Here is an 18133-nt window from a genome sequence, read left to right as displayed (position 1 = left end):
TGGGATGGGCGATCCGGGGGGCACCCCCGGCCTGGGCCGGGGTACCGTGTCCCTCAGTGCAGATAGACTTCTCGTGCTCTGGATGGCAGTCGTCAGTCAGTCAAGTGAGAATTCAAGTCGGCAGGAAAAGCGCGAGCTCCCATGTAGGGAGCAACACACAATTCCCCAAGGATCGCCGAAGTCGCACCAACCTCTTCTTCACATGTAAACAGTGTCAGTGGGTTCAAAGCTGGATACTACTAGTAAGGTTTGACAACAAGGTCCCCACGCATGCACAAGCACGGATAATATGCAGGCTGCATGGCTGGGCCAAGCTGACGGACAACACGAGCATACGTGGAGTGGACAAGCTACACGCCCCATCCACAGAACCAAACAACAGCGGAGAACGATAGACAGTAGCAGCAACACTGATCTGACCTACAATTGAAGTTGCAGCTAAACACACACCATGTACAGTACGCGAGCATCCGTGGAGGGGACAAGCTACACATGCCACACACACACACCATGTACAGTGTGCATACGTCCGTCGCAAGAGAAGCACACAAATCTGCAAATGCACTGGACGTGCACCCACCGATCATTAACTTCTCTCTATACAGCAACGATAGCGGATCTGAATCCGAACGAAACAGACCAAGACTAGCGCCACACGTGCGCTACACGTAGCAGTCTACGGTCGACAGGACGCAACAGCAGCAGAGCACGATGGACAGTAGTTGAACACTGATCTGACCTAGTTGCAGTGACACATGAATATGTACAGCTCTACATGGATGAGATATGAATATCAAGACTAAAAAGGCACTTCGGAGCAGACAAAAAAACGGTCCGCAGAAGTTCTTCTGAACCTAGTAAATATAGTGTCTTTGTAGCTGCCCCAAAGCCAAGAACCTAAAACATTCGATAACGATAACGGCTGAAAGATACTGAAAAGGTATAAAAAGGACAGAGAAGAGCGCAACCTTCACAGCATAACAACAATATAAAATCTGTCGGGGGGGTGTGAGAGAGCCCCTGACCGGAGAGGCAAACCGCTGCACGGGTGGGAGAAAGCGGCTGGCACGCAAAAAGCTCGAGTTTCCGGAAATGCCAGCCGAGGAAAACGTGTAGCACTTCGTGGGACTGCTATGTCGCTAGCTGGATAGTAAAAAAATATATATTACACGATTTGGGTGAGAGTTAAGACTTTGATAGAACGAGCACATGTGTACGTCTGGGGTTCTGTGCAGAGTGGACGAAAACAACAAAACAACACACCGGACAAAAAACAGATCGGCTAACCATGAGCAGCTACGAATACGAGACTTGGTCGTTGGAAAGACGTTTCTGCCGGGCAATATCGTTGTTCCGTAGCAGCAGGCGGTCGATCTTGGCGCGAGGCCCGGCATTCTTGAACGAGAAGCCAACCTTGCGCAGAGTGCGGTTGTGCACTAACATTTCGGCAAGCTCCGTCTCGGCATTAATGCCGGACGTCGCCACCTGGTTGTTCAGCCGGAGCTCCTCGAGCGACGTGTTCTCCTTGAGCGCCGCAATGATCTTGGTCACGCCGTGCGCGGTGATCTTGTTCGACTCCAGGTTGAGGACACGCAGCGTGCGGTTGTAGTCCAGCGCCTCAGCTATTGCCTTGGCGTGCGAGTCGCCAAAGCCAGTATTGGCAAGCTGCAGGATGGTCAAGTGATTGTTGGTCAGCACGGCACGGCCAATGTCCATCAAGTGGTTGCTCTTGACCAGTTCATGATTGTTGAGGCACAGCTTGGTCAATGACGGGTCGTTGGCCGAGAGCAGCTGAAGCGACTCTTCCAGGTTGGTGTCCTGAGGTGGAGGGGAGCTCACCTTGCCGTCGGTCTCGCTGCCCGGGTAAGTGGCAGCCTTCACCGGTCTCACACCGAGCTGAGCTGTATCGCCACCGCCGCCACCGTTGGAGAGGCGACTTTGTGCGGAGCTTTGCGACGTGAGGCCGTGCAGTCCCAGGGTCTCGGCCAGCTCGTCCATCTCCTGGCCGTTGACCTGCGACAGGAGAGCGTCGAGCTCGGCATCGCCCGTCGACTTGGTCGCCGCCACCAGGTTCTTGCTGCCGACCGGGCTCGACTGGTCAGCTGTCTTGAAGACTTTGCCCTTCTTCTTACCGTCGTAGCCCACCCAGTCCTTGCCCACAGTCGAGGTCTCCGCTGAACTTTTCATGTGTTCAAGCAGCTTGCTCCGATCATAGGCGCCAGTCGGCGCCTTGGTGGTTGTACTCCGCTGGCGATCACTAGCCGGTAGGGTTTCATTCTGTGCAGACGGGAGGACAGACACGGGAGGACAGAACAAACACGAACAAACAGATTCGCACATGCATTTCAATGGCAAAAATGTGTAAAGCCACACAATCGCTTTTGCAGCATGCATACATGTGCGTAAGCTGCAAAAACAAAGACATGTGGGCACACACACACACACACACATACACACAAAGGCAGTTGGAGACAGTCATGCCGCATCGCTAGTCAATGCTGGTCGGGTCTAGATAAACACACCTGCACCGATGACCTAGACTACAGCAGTGCTGTCACTTTCTACAAGCAGATAGACAAGAAGACTAGACAAGAAGACTCTGCAGAGGCAAGCAAGGTGTGTACAGGTAGGGGTATTGATAGTCCATACGCATTGGTATCCACCACAGAGCACGCACCAGAACCAAGACTGTGCGGTGCCCTTTCTAATGATACAGCAGTGTGCCTGTGTGTGTGCGCTCGCGCGCGTGTGTGTGTGCGTGCGCGTGCGCGCGTGTGTGTGTGTGTGTGTGTGTGTGTGTGTGTGTGTGTGTGTGTGTGTGTGTGTATGTATGTGTGTGTCCCATATGGTGCAGTGGTATGTGCAGCGATTTCCAATCGATAGATTGCGGGTTCGATTCCCGACGATTATGGTCACACACGTCTTTCTTCTCTTTCTCAGACTCTTCCTGACTTTTCTTTCATTCTCCTGGGTGGTTACCAACAGCCAGTGCATGCTGGAGTATGTGGTGTGATGTGTGTGCGGGGAAAAAAAAATGAAAAGACCAAAAATAGGGATTCACTGGCCAGAAAATGTCACTCCAAATAGCTGTATGGTGTAGACCAGGCTGAATAGTGACGGTCAATTCTTCAGCCTTGCAAGCTGTTGAATGGTGTAATCCCAGCACAAGTTGCTATGGCTTCTGCCGTAGCATTGCTATCATCGCCTCCGGCGATGGGCGTCAAAGGTCAGGTCAGGTCAAGGTCATGTATGTATGGCAAGGCTGTCTTTTCATCAGGAGCAAGACTCGAGACTGCAGCATCAAGTCTTACTTCTGACGTGTACAATAACTGCAATCACCAGTCAACTGCATGCCCAGTGTCACAATGATAATGACTACAAGTACTTGAAGTACAACTAGAATAGTAGTACATGCCCGGAGGTAAGGCATAGCACAACTGTGCAACTGAACGTGATAGATACAGTAAGTGACATACACATATCGTTTGTACACACACACAAACACACACACACACACACACACACACACACACACACACACACACACACACACACACACACACACACACACACACACACACACACACACACACACACACACACACACACACACACACACACACACACACACACACACACACACACACATTCACACACAAACACAAACACACCATCTGTACATATACACACACACAGATCGTTTGTACACAGTCACAATATACAAGTACATGTATTTGCCCGCCTCTATATAAGGCTCTACAGTCCACGTACCCAGGTGTATTGAGCACTCTCTTGAGCTACCACAGCTCGACCCAAGTGTAAGTGACACGAAAAGTTAACATGCAACAAAACCAGCCTGCGTATAGGAAAACAGCCCAGTGCTAATCACAGTACAAGCTTTTTCTCCAAGAACAGCCTGTGTCTGAAAGCACATCAAGCGTCTCTGTTCAACATCTGCGTTATGCTGACCTCGTTGATGTTTGAAGAAGCCTCAGGGGAATGTAAGCGATCTCAACGTGTTTTAGTGCACACCGTTAGCAGTTTGTCTTTGACTGCTGTCGTTCTTACATGTGTTGTTTGTTGGCTGATGTGCTTTATTTAGAGTCGATGAACAAACACTCAAACAGGCATGTTCGTCTCATGACAGGATATGCGTGACTCCCATGCTTCAATGGAGAATTCCTAACGAAGGCCCTACGTGGAATTTAGTATTCACACAACACTTCTTCATGGCTTTTCACTGAGAGTTGTTTCTACAGTCCACGCCAGGCGAAACGAAACAGGAGCGACAAAAGGGAACGTACCACTCTGACCTCAGATATCAACTAATACTTGTAAAAAGTGCATGTACAGGGAAGCATTACGGCCAATGGAGGTAGTGATACTGTAACACTGAGGAAACTAAGCACAAAATTGTATTGCTCAGAGTTTGCCCTGCCCATGGTGCCAAGTACAGTTGAACCTTTTTTATTCGGGCGCATCGGGACTAACGGGCGCCCGCTTCTCGGAACCGCCCGAAATTCGGAAATACACTGCACCCACAATGGACATGATGACACGTCATTCTCTTTCGAACTGGCTCACTGGCCAAATACGGATACCATTCAGCAGCAAACACCGCAAGAGCTGAGCACTGTGATAATTATGTTATGCTGTGAGGCAGCTAAGCCGACCGTCACGAAAAGGAAGAGCTGCTCAAAACTTGACCGCATACACCAGTCTGCAGGGCACCCGATTGAGGGAGATATCTCGGGGGGGGGGGGGGGGGGGGGGGTCCGGATAAGAGGTTCCATTGTAAGTTGTAACTGCACTCGTACCTCTTTTATCCGGACCTCGAAGTTACAGGAGCCTCAGCCCAGCAAGCACCCTATGCATGTGGGTGAGTTTAGTGGAAATATTACTACTCTTTTTGCCATGTATAATGGAAATGGTGAGGTGATACGCCAGATCTCTGGCACCTTCTCATCGAAATGGACGCGATTCAGAGTTACGGACATTGCCCGATCTGGGACCACCCCGGATAAGAGATTTGAGTGTGGTGTATTGTGTCATGCCTGTTATTGTAAGTTAGCATGGTGCAGGTGACGGTATCGTAGTCCAAGATCAACATCAAATCACCTCTTCTCCTCCACTCTAGTTTGGACACACTGGACCACACTGGAATGCTGAAGACACTGGACCACACTGGAATACTGAAGACACTGGACCACACTGGAATACTGAAGACACTGGACCACACTGGAATACTGAAGACACTGGACCACACTGGAATACTGAAGACACTGGACCACACTGGAATACTGAAGACACTGGACCACACTGGAATACTGAAGACACTGGACCACACTGGAATACTGAAGACACTGGACCACACTGGAATACTGAAGACACTGGACCACACTGGAATACTGAAGACACTGGATCACACTGGAATACTGAAGACACTGGATCAAAATTATTCAAGTAAAACCTACTTTAAAAAAGAGAGGACCATAAGTTTACAAGTAAGTTAGTTATCCGTTTCGTCCAACACTAACGATTATATTACAGTGGTCCCTCTATAATCCGGCACCATTTGTGCCACGAAAATCTGCTGGATTAGGGAGGGTGCTGGATTAACAAATCTGATTTACTGCTGCAATGTACATGAAGGGGACATTTTGGCTACTGAAAATTGTGCTGGTTTATCGAGGGTGCTGGATTATAAAGTGCCGGATTAGAGAGGGACGACTGTATTACAAAGCAGGATAGTTACGGTCCTCTCTTTTTCTAATATTAATGTAATTATTGCTGATTTGAGCTATTGTCACACAGTCTGGTCTCTGAGATCGTTAGTCTTGCAGCTACTTGCTGCAGCCGACAGATGGATTTCCGGACATGAGCCAGGCCAGGCCAGATTTTAACTCGGTTCGTCGGAGCACTAACAGTAACCACTCTGAAGTGCTTCAGAAGATTCAAATTTCAAATGTCGATTGCAATTACAGTACTTGACGTACACGTATCTCGATCGCACACACGCACAGTATAATTTTCTCATTATCATACGTTCTGGCGTGGAGTGCGTGCCGAAAACTAAAGAGCAACAGTTCCCCATAATGGATGTTATAACATGTCGATGGCTCGTGCACGACAGGCAGAATACACTGCACAGCACAAAACAATCATTCAAATCTGCAGAAAATTCTTTTCTGAGATATTCACTTACCTCAGGATCGACGAGTTCGTTCAGCTCCGCAAGCTCCTTCTCCGTGAGATTATCTAGCGCAGCATCCACTTCCTCGTCCAGAGACATTGCTACAGTAAGTAATTGCGAGGATATGCTTCAAGAAAGTGGGCTGCAGACAGGACTATTCTCCTTTTCGTTTCTCCAGATCTGAGAAACGTTCGTAGATTGCATGCACCGTATACGCGACTTCGTACACGTAGACCTACACATCGCGTGGTCGATCTGCTGTCACACTTTCAGGAACGAAAAATATCCGCGAGCTCCGCATATGCCAGCGCTAGCACGAAGCTAGCTAGCTGGATCGCACCTGACTCATCTCACAGTCACACATCAGAAGTCTGAACAACGTCATCATCATGCATGGGTGTTGCTGTGGGCTTCCCAGGAAAACTCGTAGATCTACGAGTAGATCTAGTGTCGCAGCTACGTAGATCTACCGATGCGACGCCGTCGTATCGTAGATCTAGATCTACTGTCTTTCGTATGAAAGAAGTGTGCCTTCGCATGGCATATGGCATGTCGACTGCATGCATGCGATAGCCGATATATCGATAGTTGATCCTCTGAGGACGAGTATCACAGTCAGTGCATGTGGTAATCGTTGTAGTGCTGCCAATTTTCGCCTGGGCGACTCAAATTTGAGTCAAAATCAAAGCACGGTTTCTTCGCCTTCGGGTCTGTTGACGAATGTTGTGAATCTGTACTGTTTGTCCGAAGTTCGATCCACGATCGATCATCATCTTTGATCGCCAAACGCTGATGCAGAACATTGTTTTTGTAATTTGACTCGGCAAACACCCAGTGCGCTCGCTCGTGCTGGATGTTAGTCTGCCTTGTTATGTGTCTTGACTCTTGTCGTGTTGGTACTACATAATGTCAGGTTATGTGTACTAGTAGTAACTGCATGCAAGCATTGCAAGCAGCAACGGCACCTGGCTCTCGCATGATTTGCTTGGTTGCCAGAACTGCAGAAGTGCCAAATCACCCTATCCCGATTTTGTTGATGATGTTGTTGAAACATCTATACTGTCTTACTACTTTAGTACTTAGTACTACTACTAGTAATCTCCCTTACCTGGCCAGTACATAATAATTATTATCATGAACAGCAGGGGCGTCACAGGGTGGCTGGGAGTGGTACGACCGGGGGTCCGGGGGTGTCCCCCGGAGAAAAAAATAAGGATTTTTCGGCTAACAGGCCACGTTTTATCACTCTACAGCCGCAAAGGAGGGTTCCCCTCTAGCACTTATTCGACAACCCCACTCCAGCTCTAAAAACATACTTCTCATGGATTTTTGGTATTTTCTGTACATCGTAGGTAGCCAAGCAAGGCAAATGGAACCCATTCAATGATTCAGGGCCATTGCCCTCGAAAAAATCGCAAAATCCGAAGTACAAGCGTGCTGCGCGTTCTAGCGCCAGCGGCTATGCAAAAACGTACATGTACATGTATGTCGTGTCCTGCAAAAGTCTGCCGCGTCGCGTACACTATGTACCGCTAGTATGTAGACGTACGTCCGGCCTGGACAGTCGCGAAGTAATTATTTTAGTTGTTTTTAGAGAGAGAAGAAGATCCTTTGTTTTTGTTCGGTGGGATTGAAAGATCTGCCAGTGGACCGGAGAGCTACAACAATGGAAGCAGAAGAAAGCGCTTGCGGAATCTTCTCTGTCTTCGTGGCAACAGGACTTTAGTTTGTGAGAGACTTTCGTCCTGTCATCGCGGACGAAATTCTTGTTGCTGCTACCAGAAAACTCGGGGAACGAAACGATCGTAAATCGTTATAATATAGGTGAAGCGGGTCGTGTCGGTGAACAGATGCAGAATATTCTGCCGCCGTGGAGCAGCAGTCCAAACACTTTTCAGCTTCGGAGAATGAAGCGCTTCCCTTTTCCGTTGACAAGCGCTGCGTTCGCGGGTGTAATGCATTTTCGAATCCGCTTGCAGTAGATCGTCAGGAGCCAGAGGTACTAGGTAGGTGTCGTTGTGGAAAGAATATAATTATTATGTTGTAGCTGGCAAGTGACATACATGTAGTGTCTCTTGACGTGCTGATCGCCATTGTAACATGGTGGTAGATCTTGGAAAATTTTAGTTCTGGACCCAGTGATTGCCGCCAGCTCAGCTCTGTTTCCGTCAAGTTTGCAGTGAATGCGTCCGTGAGGAATCCATCGTCTGGTTGTCTCTAACCGTGACTCCGACCGCCTATCGTAATGGATAGCCGCCTGGAGTCTTGGGCAATAGCTAGCTGCTAGTGGTAGGCATCAAGTCTGTATGCTCCTTGCAATGAAAGTAACAGTTGCGATGTTTTGTACAAGTCCGAAGATCCTTGAATTTTTTTATTGCTTTTTCGGATGAATTGGGCGGACCATCCTGGACGAAAAGTGGTACGACCATGGTCGTAGTGGTCGTACCGTGTGTGACGCCCCTGAACAGACTCAGTGCTATGGAGTATGGTCATGAAGATCTCCCGACCAGAAAGTAAGTATCTAATATTGACTGAGTACGAGGTCAATATAGGAAATAAAAGCCGAGTAAAAGACCGAGGCGAAGCCGAGGTCTTTTACGAGGTCTTTTATTTCCTATACTGACCAAGTACAAAGTTAATTATTAGATTTATCACGACTGACCAAAGCATGTGTTCAATCGCTAAAAAGTAGTCAAATATAAGCGGTCAATATAGCCCTAAGGAGTGAAATATGCAGGAATATTTGACTGCTTAGGTATGGCAAAAATCTATGTGAGTCGAGTGATAATTTTTAAAGGGGAAGTCCGGTGAAAAATTTAAATTTCAGGGTCGGTAGAGTTTCGGCCGCTGAGTCGAATGGTGTTGGTCCCACGTGTCTCCGACAAAGCGTTCTCGAGATATTTCCGTTTGAAAAACTGAGTTTCGGGGGCTGCGCCATGACGTCATGCGGCCGCGCCACACCCTCTGCAACGTCATAGCGTGCAGCTAGGTCAAAAGGAGTGCGTGAAAGCAATAGTGTCACGTCAGTGCTATTTCAAGATGATTTGGCGACTGATATTAGGTGGTGCAAGCGACCCCGAAGACATGTAACTCCTTGTGAGAGTGAGGATGCAGCCATGGCTGACCTTCATGAGTTCGGTCTGGGGCTGAGAACCTCGGTAGTCAGCTGAAGAAATGGCCGCGCGGGCCGGTCAAGAGTGAGCGCTACTGAGTTTCCGACTGATGAAGAAGCAGCAGCTATTGCAGACGAGGCTGATGTAATTATCAGATCACTGGAGAGCAGGGTCGCCAAAATGGAGAAGAGTGATGCGAGTGCTCTAAATGTTGTTCCATACCGATTAGATTCGCTTAGACTCCAGTAGCCTGCCACATGGTGATGTTTTGGTGCGAACTTGGAATATTTCGGACTACTCAATTGGAGAACAGTGCAGGCTCTTTGAACCACGGGCACGACTCTTCGCTCGCAACGCTATGGAATCTGAAAGTTCTAGGTCCGAGAGCTGTTCGCTGTTTTGTCACTTGTCACGGTTGTGCACTCATCGCTGTAGCATAAAATAATGAGGCGCCGCGGGTGCGGAAAACTAAAATTTTCTTTCTCAAAGCACAACCACCGGCACCAGCAAGGAGAAACGCACGTTCTCTGACTTCATGACTGTACAATACGACTGATACGAGTGTAGTATAGACTATACACTCATTGCCGAAGATGCGTTGCCATGGTGCAAAAATGGCGTTGGATGGCTACGCCTGAGCGCTCGCGCTGTCATCGCAGCCCACGACACGTCTTCCTGCTGTGCTTTCTTGACAAATTATTTTGTTTCGCTTTGTCCTTGTTGCTGGAGGGTTTGATTCTTTGAGATCATAGCGATTTGGAGTTGGTCAGCCGAGAGTAGTCGTGAGAAATGGAGAAAGAACGTCAGAGAACCTGAACTGCGGATAAAGTCGCTCTGTTCCAGCGGAGGCGAGCAGAGGGTTACGATCTCAGTGCCCAGGCACGTCGCTCCTGATTATTTCGAGTGGCTCGATGTGCAAGTGGCACTCGAAACCAGCACTGTGCAGAGTACCGATGTTCCTGCCTGTGTCGCTGCTTTAGCCAGGCTGGCGCTGGTGTCTCCAGCGCAAGCAGTAGCTAAAACCATTCCTGAACCGGTTCCAGTCGAACAAACTGTCGCTGCAGCTAGTGTTGGTGTTGTTTCTTCGCCTTCAGTGTCCGTGGGGTCAGCCGCAGTGGAATCTGGCACTGACAGCCAACCTGCCAGGAAGCCGAAAAGAACTTCAGGCAAGGGCTACTACTGTGCTGTTCCGCTCTGCAGTAATCGGTCTTTAGATTATGTCACTTGCATTTCATCGTTTTCCCAGTGATGCAGAAAGGTGCAAGTTATGGCAATTTGAAATTAGGAGGGACGTGGGATCAAATTTCAAGATCACATCAAACACCAGAGTATGCAGCTCTCATTTCAAACAAGATGATTACGTCGGCAAGCTCCTGTCTGGTGAGGAGCCAGAAAGAAAATGGCTCAACCCCACCGCTGTGCCAACCCAGTTCCAGTGGACGCCAACTCCTAAACCAGCGAGACGAGTTCTGAAGAGAAAACGTCAAGAGTCTGAGGAGCCACAAGATATTGATGATGCCGGGGTCGTTTCTGTGGTGTCTGTTCGGCTATTGACCCAGCACCGACCCCTGGTCCTGTGCAGGGTTTGCCATGTGATCACAGATATATCAGTGTAAGTGACCCGAGTGAAGTTGATGATCACATGGCTGGCCTAGAAAAAGACTTCAGTGAAATTAAAAAAGAGTACGAGAGCCTGAAGTGTCGTTCGATCGATTTAGCCAGCATCAGAAACAATCCTGACAAGTTCAGGCACTTCACCGGGCTGCCTAACTACGCAGTGTTCTCTGCCCTGTTCAAATACCTCGAACCCAAAGCCAAGAGGATGCAAACTTGGCGCGGCCTATCTACCCTTAGACATTTGTATGCCACTGGTCCTCAGCGATGGCCATTAGACGTTTCAGACACTGGCTGACCATCATCATCACAGAATATGAATTTGTTCCAATAAATACTGCGTGAATGTGAAAAAGATTGTTACATATATTCCATATATTCCCCCGGAAATACAAGTTCTATCAACCAACCAAGTATTCCACTTAGCTCAATCTGTGCATTCAGAAATGATTTGTTCCAGTAATAATCTAACATCAGTCCAAATTATTATTCAGTAATGTCTTGTAAGTCAATGTTTTACTATGATGACAGACCATTTTGATCTCTGCCAATTTCTGGTTTGAAGACATAAAAATGATGATTATTGATCCAGAAAGTCGTTAAAAAATCAGTGCAATCGATGACGAGTTTTCGGTTGTTTGTGAGGGGTTGAGAGGTGAGGTGGAATGAAATGTTGCTTTCGTTCACAGTGTACTGTGTTTATGTTGGACAAGATGATATAATTCACAAACGTCAACAGACATGACGAGGAAAGATCAGAAGAGAAGCAGCCATGATCTAGAAAAACAGTCAGAAGCACAAGCGTGCATGCATACAACATGTCTGTTACGGAAGGTCCAGACAAACTCTGCATGCCATGGCTGCAAAAATCATCCTGCGCAAACAGCAAAGCCGCGACATGTGAACAGCACTCTCCTTATCCGGAAATGCACTGGCAGTATCCACCTTAGCACACTGGATCGTCCCTGCTGATGCAGACGATACACGTGTAGGCTTGCTTTGATGTATCTTGGGATGGCCAGCATTTCGCACGGACGAAACAAAAGTTTGTTCCACCTGCAAACAGGTTTCCCTCCAAATGGTGAAGGTGGTGCTCATCAAATAATTGGTACGCACGAAGTTGCTTGTAGCACTGCAAGCTCTCCTTGTCATAATCTTTTTCCGGGGAATTTAACAGATAGTGCTTGACAGCCTCAGTAATGAAGAAAGGGATTTTAGTTAGGCGAGATAGAGACCAGCCAGATGTTATGTGTGAAAAGCTTGGTAGCTTCTTGTACGCTGCCATTACTGGCTTTGGTAATGCAGGCTTGTCTGCCTCCTCGTCTGGAACCCCTTCGCCAGCAGTACTCAAGTGGAAATGTTCACAGATGAGAAGGTAAAGATCACGTCTGGATACACGCCCTTGGTAGGGAATACCGTCTTTGCAAAGTTGGCGCAGCCCTTGCATGCGTAAGCGCATGATATCCCCACAAGAGGTGGGAGCGCGCAGGACAGAGCTGGACAGAAGTGAATATGTGGCCCTTTCAGTAGCAGCATCAGCTGCTGTTTGCACTGGCCCTGAGCGGCGGGTTTTACAGCAGGTTCAGGAGTGGTTTCAGCTACTAGGTATACTGCTTGCACTGGAGACGCCAGCGCCAGCCCGGCTGAAGCAGCGACACTGGCAGGAACATGGGCACTCTGCGCAGCACTGGTTTCGAGCGCCACTTGCACATCGAGCCCCTTGAAATAATCAGGAGCGACGTGCCTGGGCACTGAGATCGTAACCCTCTGCTCGCCTCCGCTGGAACAGAGCGACTTATCCGCAGTCCAGGTTCTCTCACATTCTTTCTCCATTTCTCACGACTACTCTCGGCTGACCAACTCCAAATCGCTATGATCTCAAAGAATCAAACCCTCCAGCAACAAGGACAAAGCGAAACAAAATAATTTGTCAAGAAAGCACAGCAGGAAGACGTGTCGTGGGCTGCGATGACAGCGCGAGCGCTCAGGCGTAGCCATCCAACGCCATTTTTGCACCATGGCAACACAACTTCGGCAATGAGTGTATAGTACATGACAAGTCCGTGTGTTGACTAGTTTTCTGAGTCTTGTGTCAGTTCTGAGTTGTGACATGAGTTTGTTGACTGCATCATGCATGCACTACAGCTAGATAACACACTGCACGCAATGCATGCACGTGCACGCAGCGCAGAGCGCATAGACCATGTAGACGGGCTAACGGAAAAGTCCAACTCGGAAACGGCTAAAATACGGTATAACCTCCAGGTTTACCGAGCTGAAAATCACAGGGAACGTAGTGTTTGTAACACTGAATCGAATGGTCTTGGTCCGAAGAAGCTGCGATAAACGGTTCCCCAATCGAACGCGCTCCGAATATGGCCATTTTTGTACACAACTAGATGGTGTGGCTACCTGGCTGCACGCTGTGACGTCATCACCTGGATCTGGGTGATGCGCGCTCAAATTCGCACATGTTCGATTGGGCGTATCTGACGAACCATAAGCCGCAGCCTCCTCGGACAAAGACCATTCGACTCAGCGCCCCGAACTCCATGTCACGTGGACTGGGCCATACCGCCGTTACGTAGCCAAGGCTATGGTCCTATGGTAGCCTAATAGTAATACTGTGGAGGTCCCAGCACTGGATGTTGTATCAAAGGTACGACCTCGTAGCACGTGCTAAACCTAAAAAAATTCAAAAATTGACTTGGGTCTGTGGGAGTGTGTGAGAGAACGCCCACTCGTTCCGTTGTGACAGATTCCAGGGCCTCGTTGAGGGGCCCTACCCCATCACCCATGGCTGCTTCTGGACTTGTACTAGGTTTGAGTCCCGCGCACGAACAGAATAAGTGTGCAATTCTGTATGATAACCATTATCCATTACTGTACCCTCGTGCTCTGCTGACTGAGCGAAACCGGGACATAACAAGAATGAGCACGAAAATGTGAAAAAATTGTAAATGCATTTGTTTGGCTCCTGGGTGGCTCGCACACCGTGGCACTATGCCGGAAATTTGAGTTTTTCCGGCCTGGAAAGCCTGTCAGTGAGGCGCAAGAACTTGTAAATCATGTCCTGAGGGCCAGCATAGTGGCAGGAGTGTGTGGTCAAAATTTCACTCAAATCCATTGAGACACACCAAAGTTACGGTCAATTGAATGCCATATGAAATTTATGGGTAGGCTGTAGGCCTTGACGGATTATGCTAATATTTTCGTGAAATTATGCTTTTCGCATTGCTGAAAAAATTGCAGAATTATGCTATTTTTACGCTAAAAGTTATCATATTATGCCGCATTATGCTCACATATGCTGCTAATGTATATGATGGTTCTGTGCAAAATAACAGGGGATTTTTTTATAGGGCATTGTACTGTAGTAGCAAAATTTCAACGGGGTCAACGCACCGTCCGACCTACAATTGTAGCTACGACCATCACTGATTGTAATGGACTGAACATGTTATCAAGGGAGTCGTAAACCTACGACTTCCTGTTGTATCTACTTGTACTTGTCGAACATGTACAACTCTATGGAATTTGGTGCGAACAGGCGGATTATTCCATTATTTATGCGATTCGTATGCGATTTGCCTTGAATTATGCGATTATTCGATTTTGGTAGGAATTATGCAAAAAATTATGCTAGCATAATCCGTCAAGGCCTAACCCCACTAATTTCCCTTATACCTAATTAGCTAAGCGGTCAAATATATCGCGTATTTGACTGCTTAGTCAAATACACGATATATTTGACTACTAAGGGGGCGTTCGTTTTTGGTCTACAGGTTTGGGTAGAAACTACTTCTTTCGGTAGAGGTATTCGTTTTTTGAAAAAAAAATTCTACTCAAAAGGGTAGATTCTACTTTCCTCTACCGGCTCTACCGGGAAAAAGTTGGTAGAATCTGGTAGAAGTTGGTAGAGCTACGGGATTTCCAGCAAGATCAAGGATTTGTACACAACTCCATAAAAAAAGAAACATTTCACGTACACATCGTGTAAACTACAGTCTACTCGCGATAAGTCACGCACAGTGTCCTGGAATAGAAAATGCGTGACTTTAAGGGGGCAGCCTACTAGGCCTTGACGGATTATGCTAATATTTTCGTGAAATTATGCTTTCGCATTGCTGGGAAAATTGCAGAATTATGCTATTTTTATACTAAAAGTTATCATATTATGCCGCATTAAGCTCACATATGCTGCTGATGTACATGCACATGTATATGATGGTTCTGTGCAAAATAACAGGGGAATTGTTTTGTAGAGGGCGTTAACGTTGTACTGTAGTAGCAAAAGTACAACGGGGTCAACGCACCGTCTGACCTAGCTACAACCGTCACTGATTAGGCCTTGACGGATTATGCTAATATATTTTCGTGAAATTATGCTTTTCGCATTGCTGAAAAAATTGCAGAAGTATGCTATTTTTATGCTAAAAGTTATCATATTATGCTGCATTATGCTCACATATGCTGCTAATGCATAATGGTTCTGTGCAAAATAACAGGGGAATTTATTTGTAGAGGGCGTTGTACTGTAGTAGCAAACGTTCAACGGGGTCAACGCACCGTCCGACCTTGCTACGACCATCACTGATTGTAGTGGACTGGACATGTTATCAAGGGAGTCGTAAACCTACAACTTCCTAGTGCATCCACTTGTACTTGTACTTGTAGAACATGTACAACTGTATGGAATTTGATGCGAACAGGCGGATTATTACAATTTTATGCGATTCGTATGCAATTTGCCTCGAATTATGCAATTATTCGATTTTGGTAGGATTTATGCGAAAAATTATGCTAGCATAATCCGTCAAGGCCTATCACTGATTGTAGTGGACTGGACATGTTATCAAGGGAGTCGTAAACCTACGACTTCCTGGTAGGCCTTGACGGATTATGCTAGCATAATTTTTCGCATAATTCCTACCAAAACCGAATAATCGCATAATTCGAGGCAAATTGCATACGAATCCCTAGTAAAATAAATAAAATAATAATAATAATAATAATAATCGCATAAAATTGTAATAATCCGCCTGTTCGCATCAAATTCCATACAGTTGTACATGTTCTACAAGTACAAGTACAAGTAGATGCACTAGGAAGTTGTAGGTTTACGACTCCCTTGATAACATGTCCAGTCCACTACAATCAGTGATGGTCGTAGCTAGGTCGGACGGTGCGTTGACCCCGTTGAACTTTTGCTACTACAGTACAACGCCCTCTACAAAAAATTCCCCTGTTATTTTGCACAGAACCATTATGCATTAGCAGCATATGTGAGCATAATGCGGCATAACATGGTAACTTTTAGCATAAAAATAGCATAATTCTGCAATTTTTTCAGCAATGCGAAAAGCATAATTTCACGAAAATATTAGCATAATCCGTCAAGGCCTACTTCCTGGTGCATCTACTTGTACTTGTACTTTGTAGAACATGTACAACTAGAATTTGATGCGAACAGGCGGATTATTCCAATTTATGCGATTCATATGCAATTTGCCTCGAATTATGCGATTATTCGATTTTGGTAGAAATTATGCGAAACATTATGCCAGCATAATCCGTCAAGGCCTATATGATGCTGAGACCAATGGTTGGCGGAGGTACGAAGTGATTTGGCTTTTTTTAACATTTGGCATTTTTTAACAAATGTGTAAAATTTGCTTTTCTTCTGGCTGTTTCTCTGCTCCGGATGGCTGTATCGAAACATGGGTGGTGACAAATGAGAGCCCGTTTATCATGTTTATCGTAGATCAACATTGACCAGAACATTTGGTGCATATAATTTAATTCTCCCTGCCACGTCGGTATACATGTAACTAGTGGTGGGTGCTTTGCCATTTTGTGTAAAATGTGTAAAATAAGCCCTTGAATGGACGAGGAGGGCTGTGAATTGCTTCCGCAGGGCCTTTGGACGACGTCAGGCCGTCTTGCCATCACTAAAGACAACAGTGAAGAACAGTAGGTCACGGAATACACTCTGTGAGAACGAAAACATGGCTGCGATGCTATGCTACCTATCCAATTCTACCGTACGACACAGCCACTAGTTACAAATACAAAAACACGGCTTTGCGGCAGCATACAATGCAGTTGACAGATTAATTTTCATCCACTAGCATTCCTCAAAGTGATATCTATCAACCTCAGAACATTGATGACCGAATATCCCAGTTAGTGATGCCATTTTACAAATTTGTTAAAAAATGACACAACAATTATTTGAACCCTGAGAATACTATGAAAGTATGACATGATTCAAGACACTTTCCAAAGTGGGATCATTCCCATTTTTTGAGACAACGGGCATGAAGGATAGCACTTCCACTTGCAACAATTCATTTGGACGTAGCTTGCCTAGAAGTGGCTGAAAAAACGTGATTTTACAACCATGTTAAAAAAAGCCAAATCACCTCGTAGATACATGGATCCCGTCACCACACTCCCTTACTCCCTCCGTGTGACTGCAGATACGCGGCTTTTACAGAAAAAGAACTAGTTGTCCAACACAACCTGCTTTTGTAACTTTCAAACCAACTTTTTTTCCGGATCATAGGGTAAAACACAAAAAAAAGATGAAAAAGTTTTACGGGTAAAAGAAATACAAACAATAGGACAGAGGAAGTGTTTTTACTCAGAGTTTCACGCACTAAGCGATCATCAGAAAACAGAAAAAATACATGTAGAATTACGGGTAATAAGGGCCTGGTCAGACTGCGGCAAATTTTGGTTGCCTGAGGAAAACAGAAAAGCGTCCAGAATTAGAATCGCAATCAGTCACACTACACATGTGGGGAGAATGAAAATTCAAACTTCATTTCGAGCGTCAAGTGGTAATCTCCACGAACGATGTCAAATTCTTTCATCTTGGGGATCACCAACACCTTCAGTGCAATCCTTGTAATCATCCTTATGAGTTTTGTCGTTGTCCGTTGCCAATTAGCTCCTCGATATAGAGATGAAAAAATCAGTGATTATCAGCGTCAATGGCGTATCAGCGTCAAATCCTGTTTGGAGCGAAAAAGCGTGGTCCGTTCTTGCTTTTGTTTTGCAGCGTCAACTTCCGCTTTTGCCGCTCTGGCGGCAAGTTACTATGGAGATTCGGATTATACTCCCAGGATAATTTCGATTTTGCCGCAGTCTGACCAGGCCCTAAGAGCTAGAATTACGGGTAAAATAACTAGAATTACGGGTAAAAGAA

At 46.6% G+C, this 18133-nt stretch overlaps 1 protein-coding gene across 1 annotated transcript; it reads right to left on the bottom strand.

Moving 5' to 3' along the window:
• Window positions 1–714: 714 nt before the first annotated feature.
• Window positions 715–6461, bottom strand: LOC135818322 (tropomodulin-2-like). The gene is made up of 2 exons (XM_065331679.1): window positions 6206–6461; window positions 715–2277 (listed from the first exon to the last, which is right to left on the bottom strand). The coding sequence occupies exons 1-2, from the start codon at window positions 6290–6292 to the stop codon at window positions 1297–1299; spliced, it is 1068 nt and encodes a 355-aa protein (XP_065187751.1). The 5' UTR covers window positions 6293–6461; the 3' UTR covers window positions 715–1296.
• Window positions 6462–18133: the final 11672 nt, after the last annotated feature.

This window comes from Sycon ciliatum, chromosome 5 (assembly GCF_964019385.1).
Source record: "Sycon ciliatum chromosome 5, ocSycCili1.1, whole genome shotgun sequence".
NCBI lineage: Eukaryota > Metazoa > Porifera > Calcarea > Leucosolenida > Sycettidae > Sycon > Sycon ciliatum.
Note: the sequence above shows the minus strand (reverse complement) of the source record. Positions and strands in the feature narration are given on the sequence as shown.

Excerpts from the sequence above, each read along its gene's own strand:
- LOC135818322 (XM_065331679.1), bottom strand. The coding sequence starts at position 6,292 with ATGTCTCTGGACGAGGAAGTGGATGCTGCGCTAGATAATCTCACGGAG. Across the intron at positions 2,278-6,205 it reads ACGAACTCGTCGATCCTGAG|AATGAAACCCTACCGGCTAG; the intron begins GTAAGTGAATAT and ends CCGTCTGCACAG.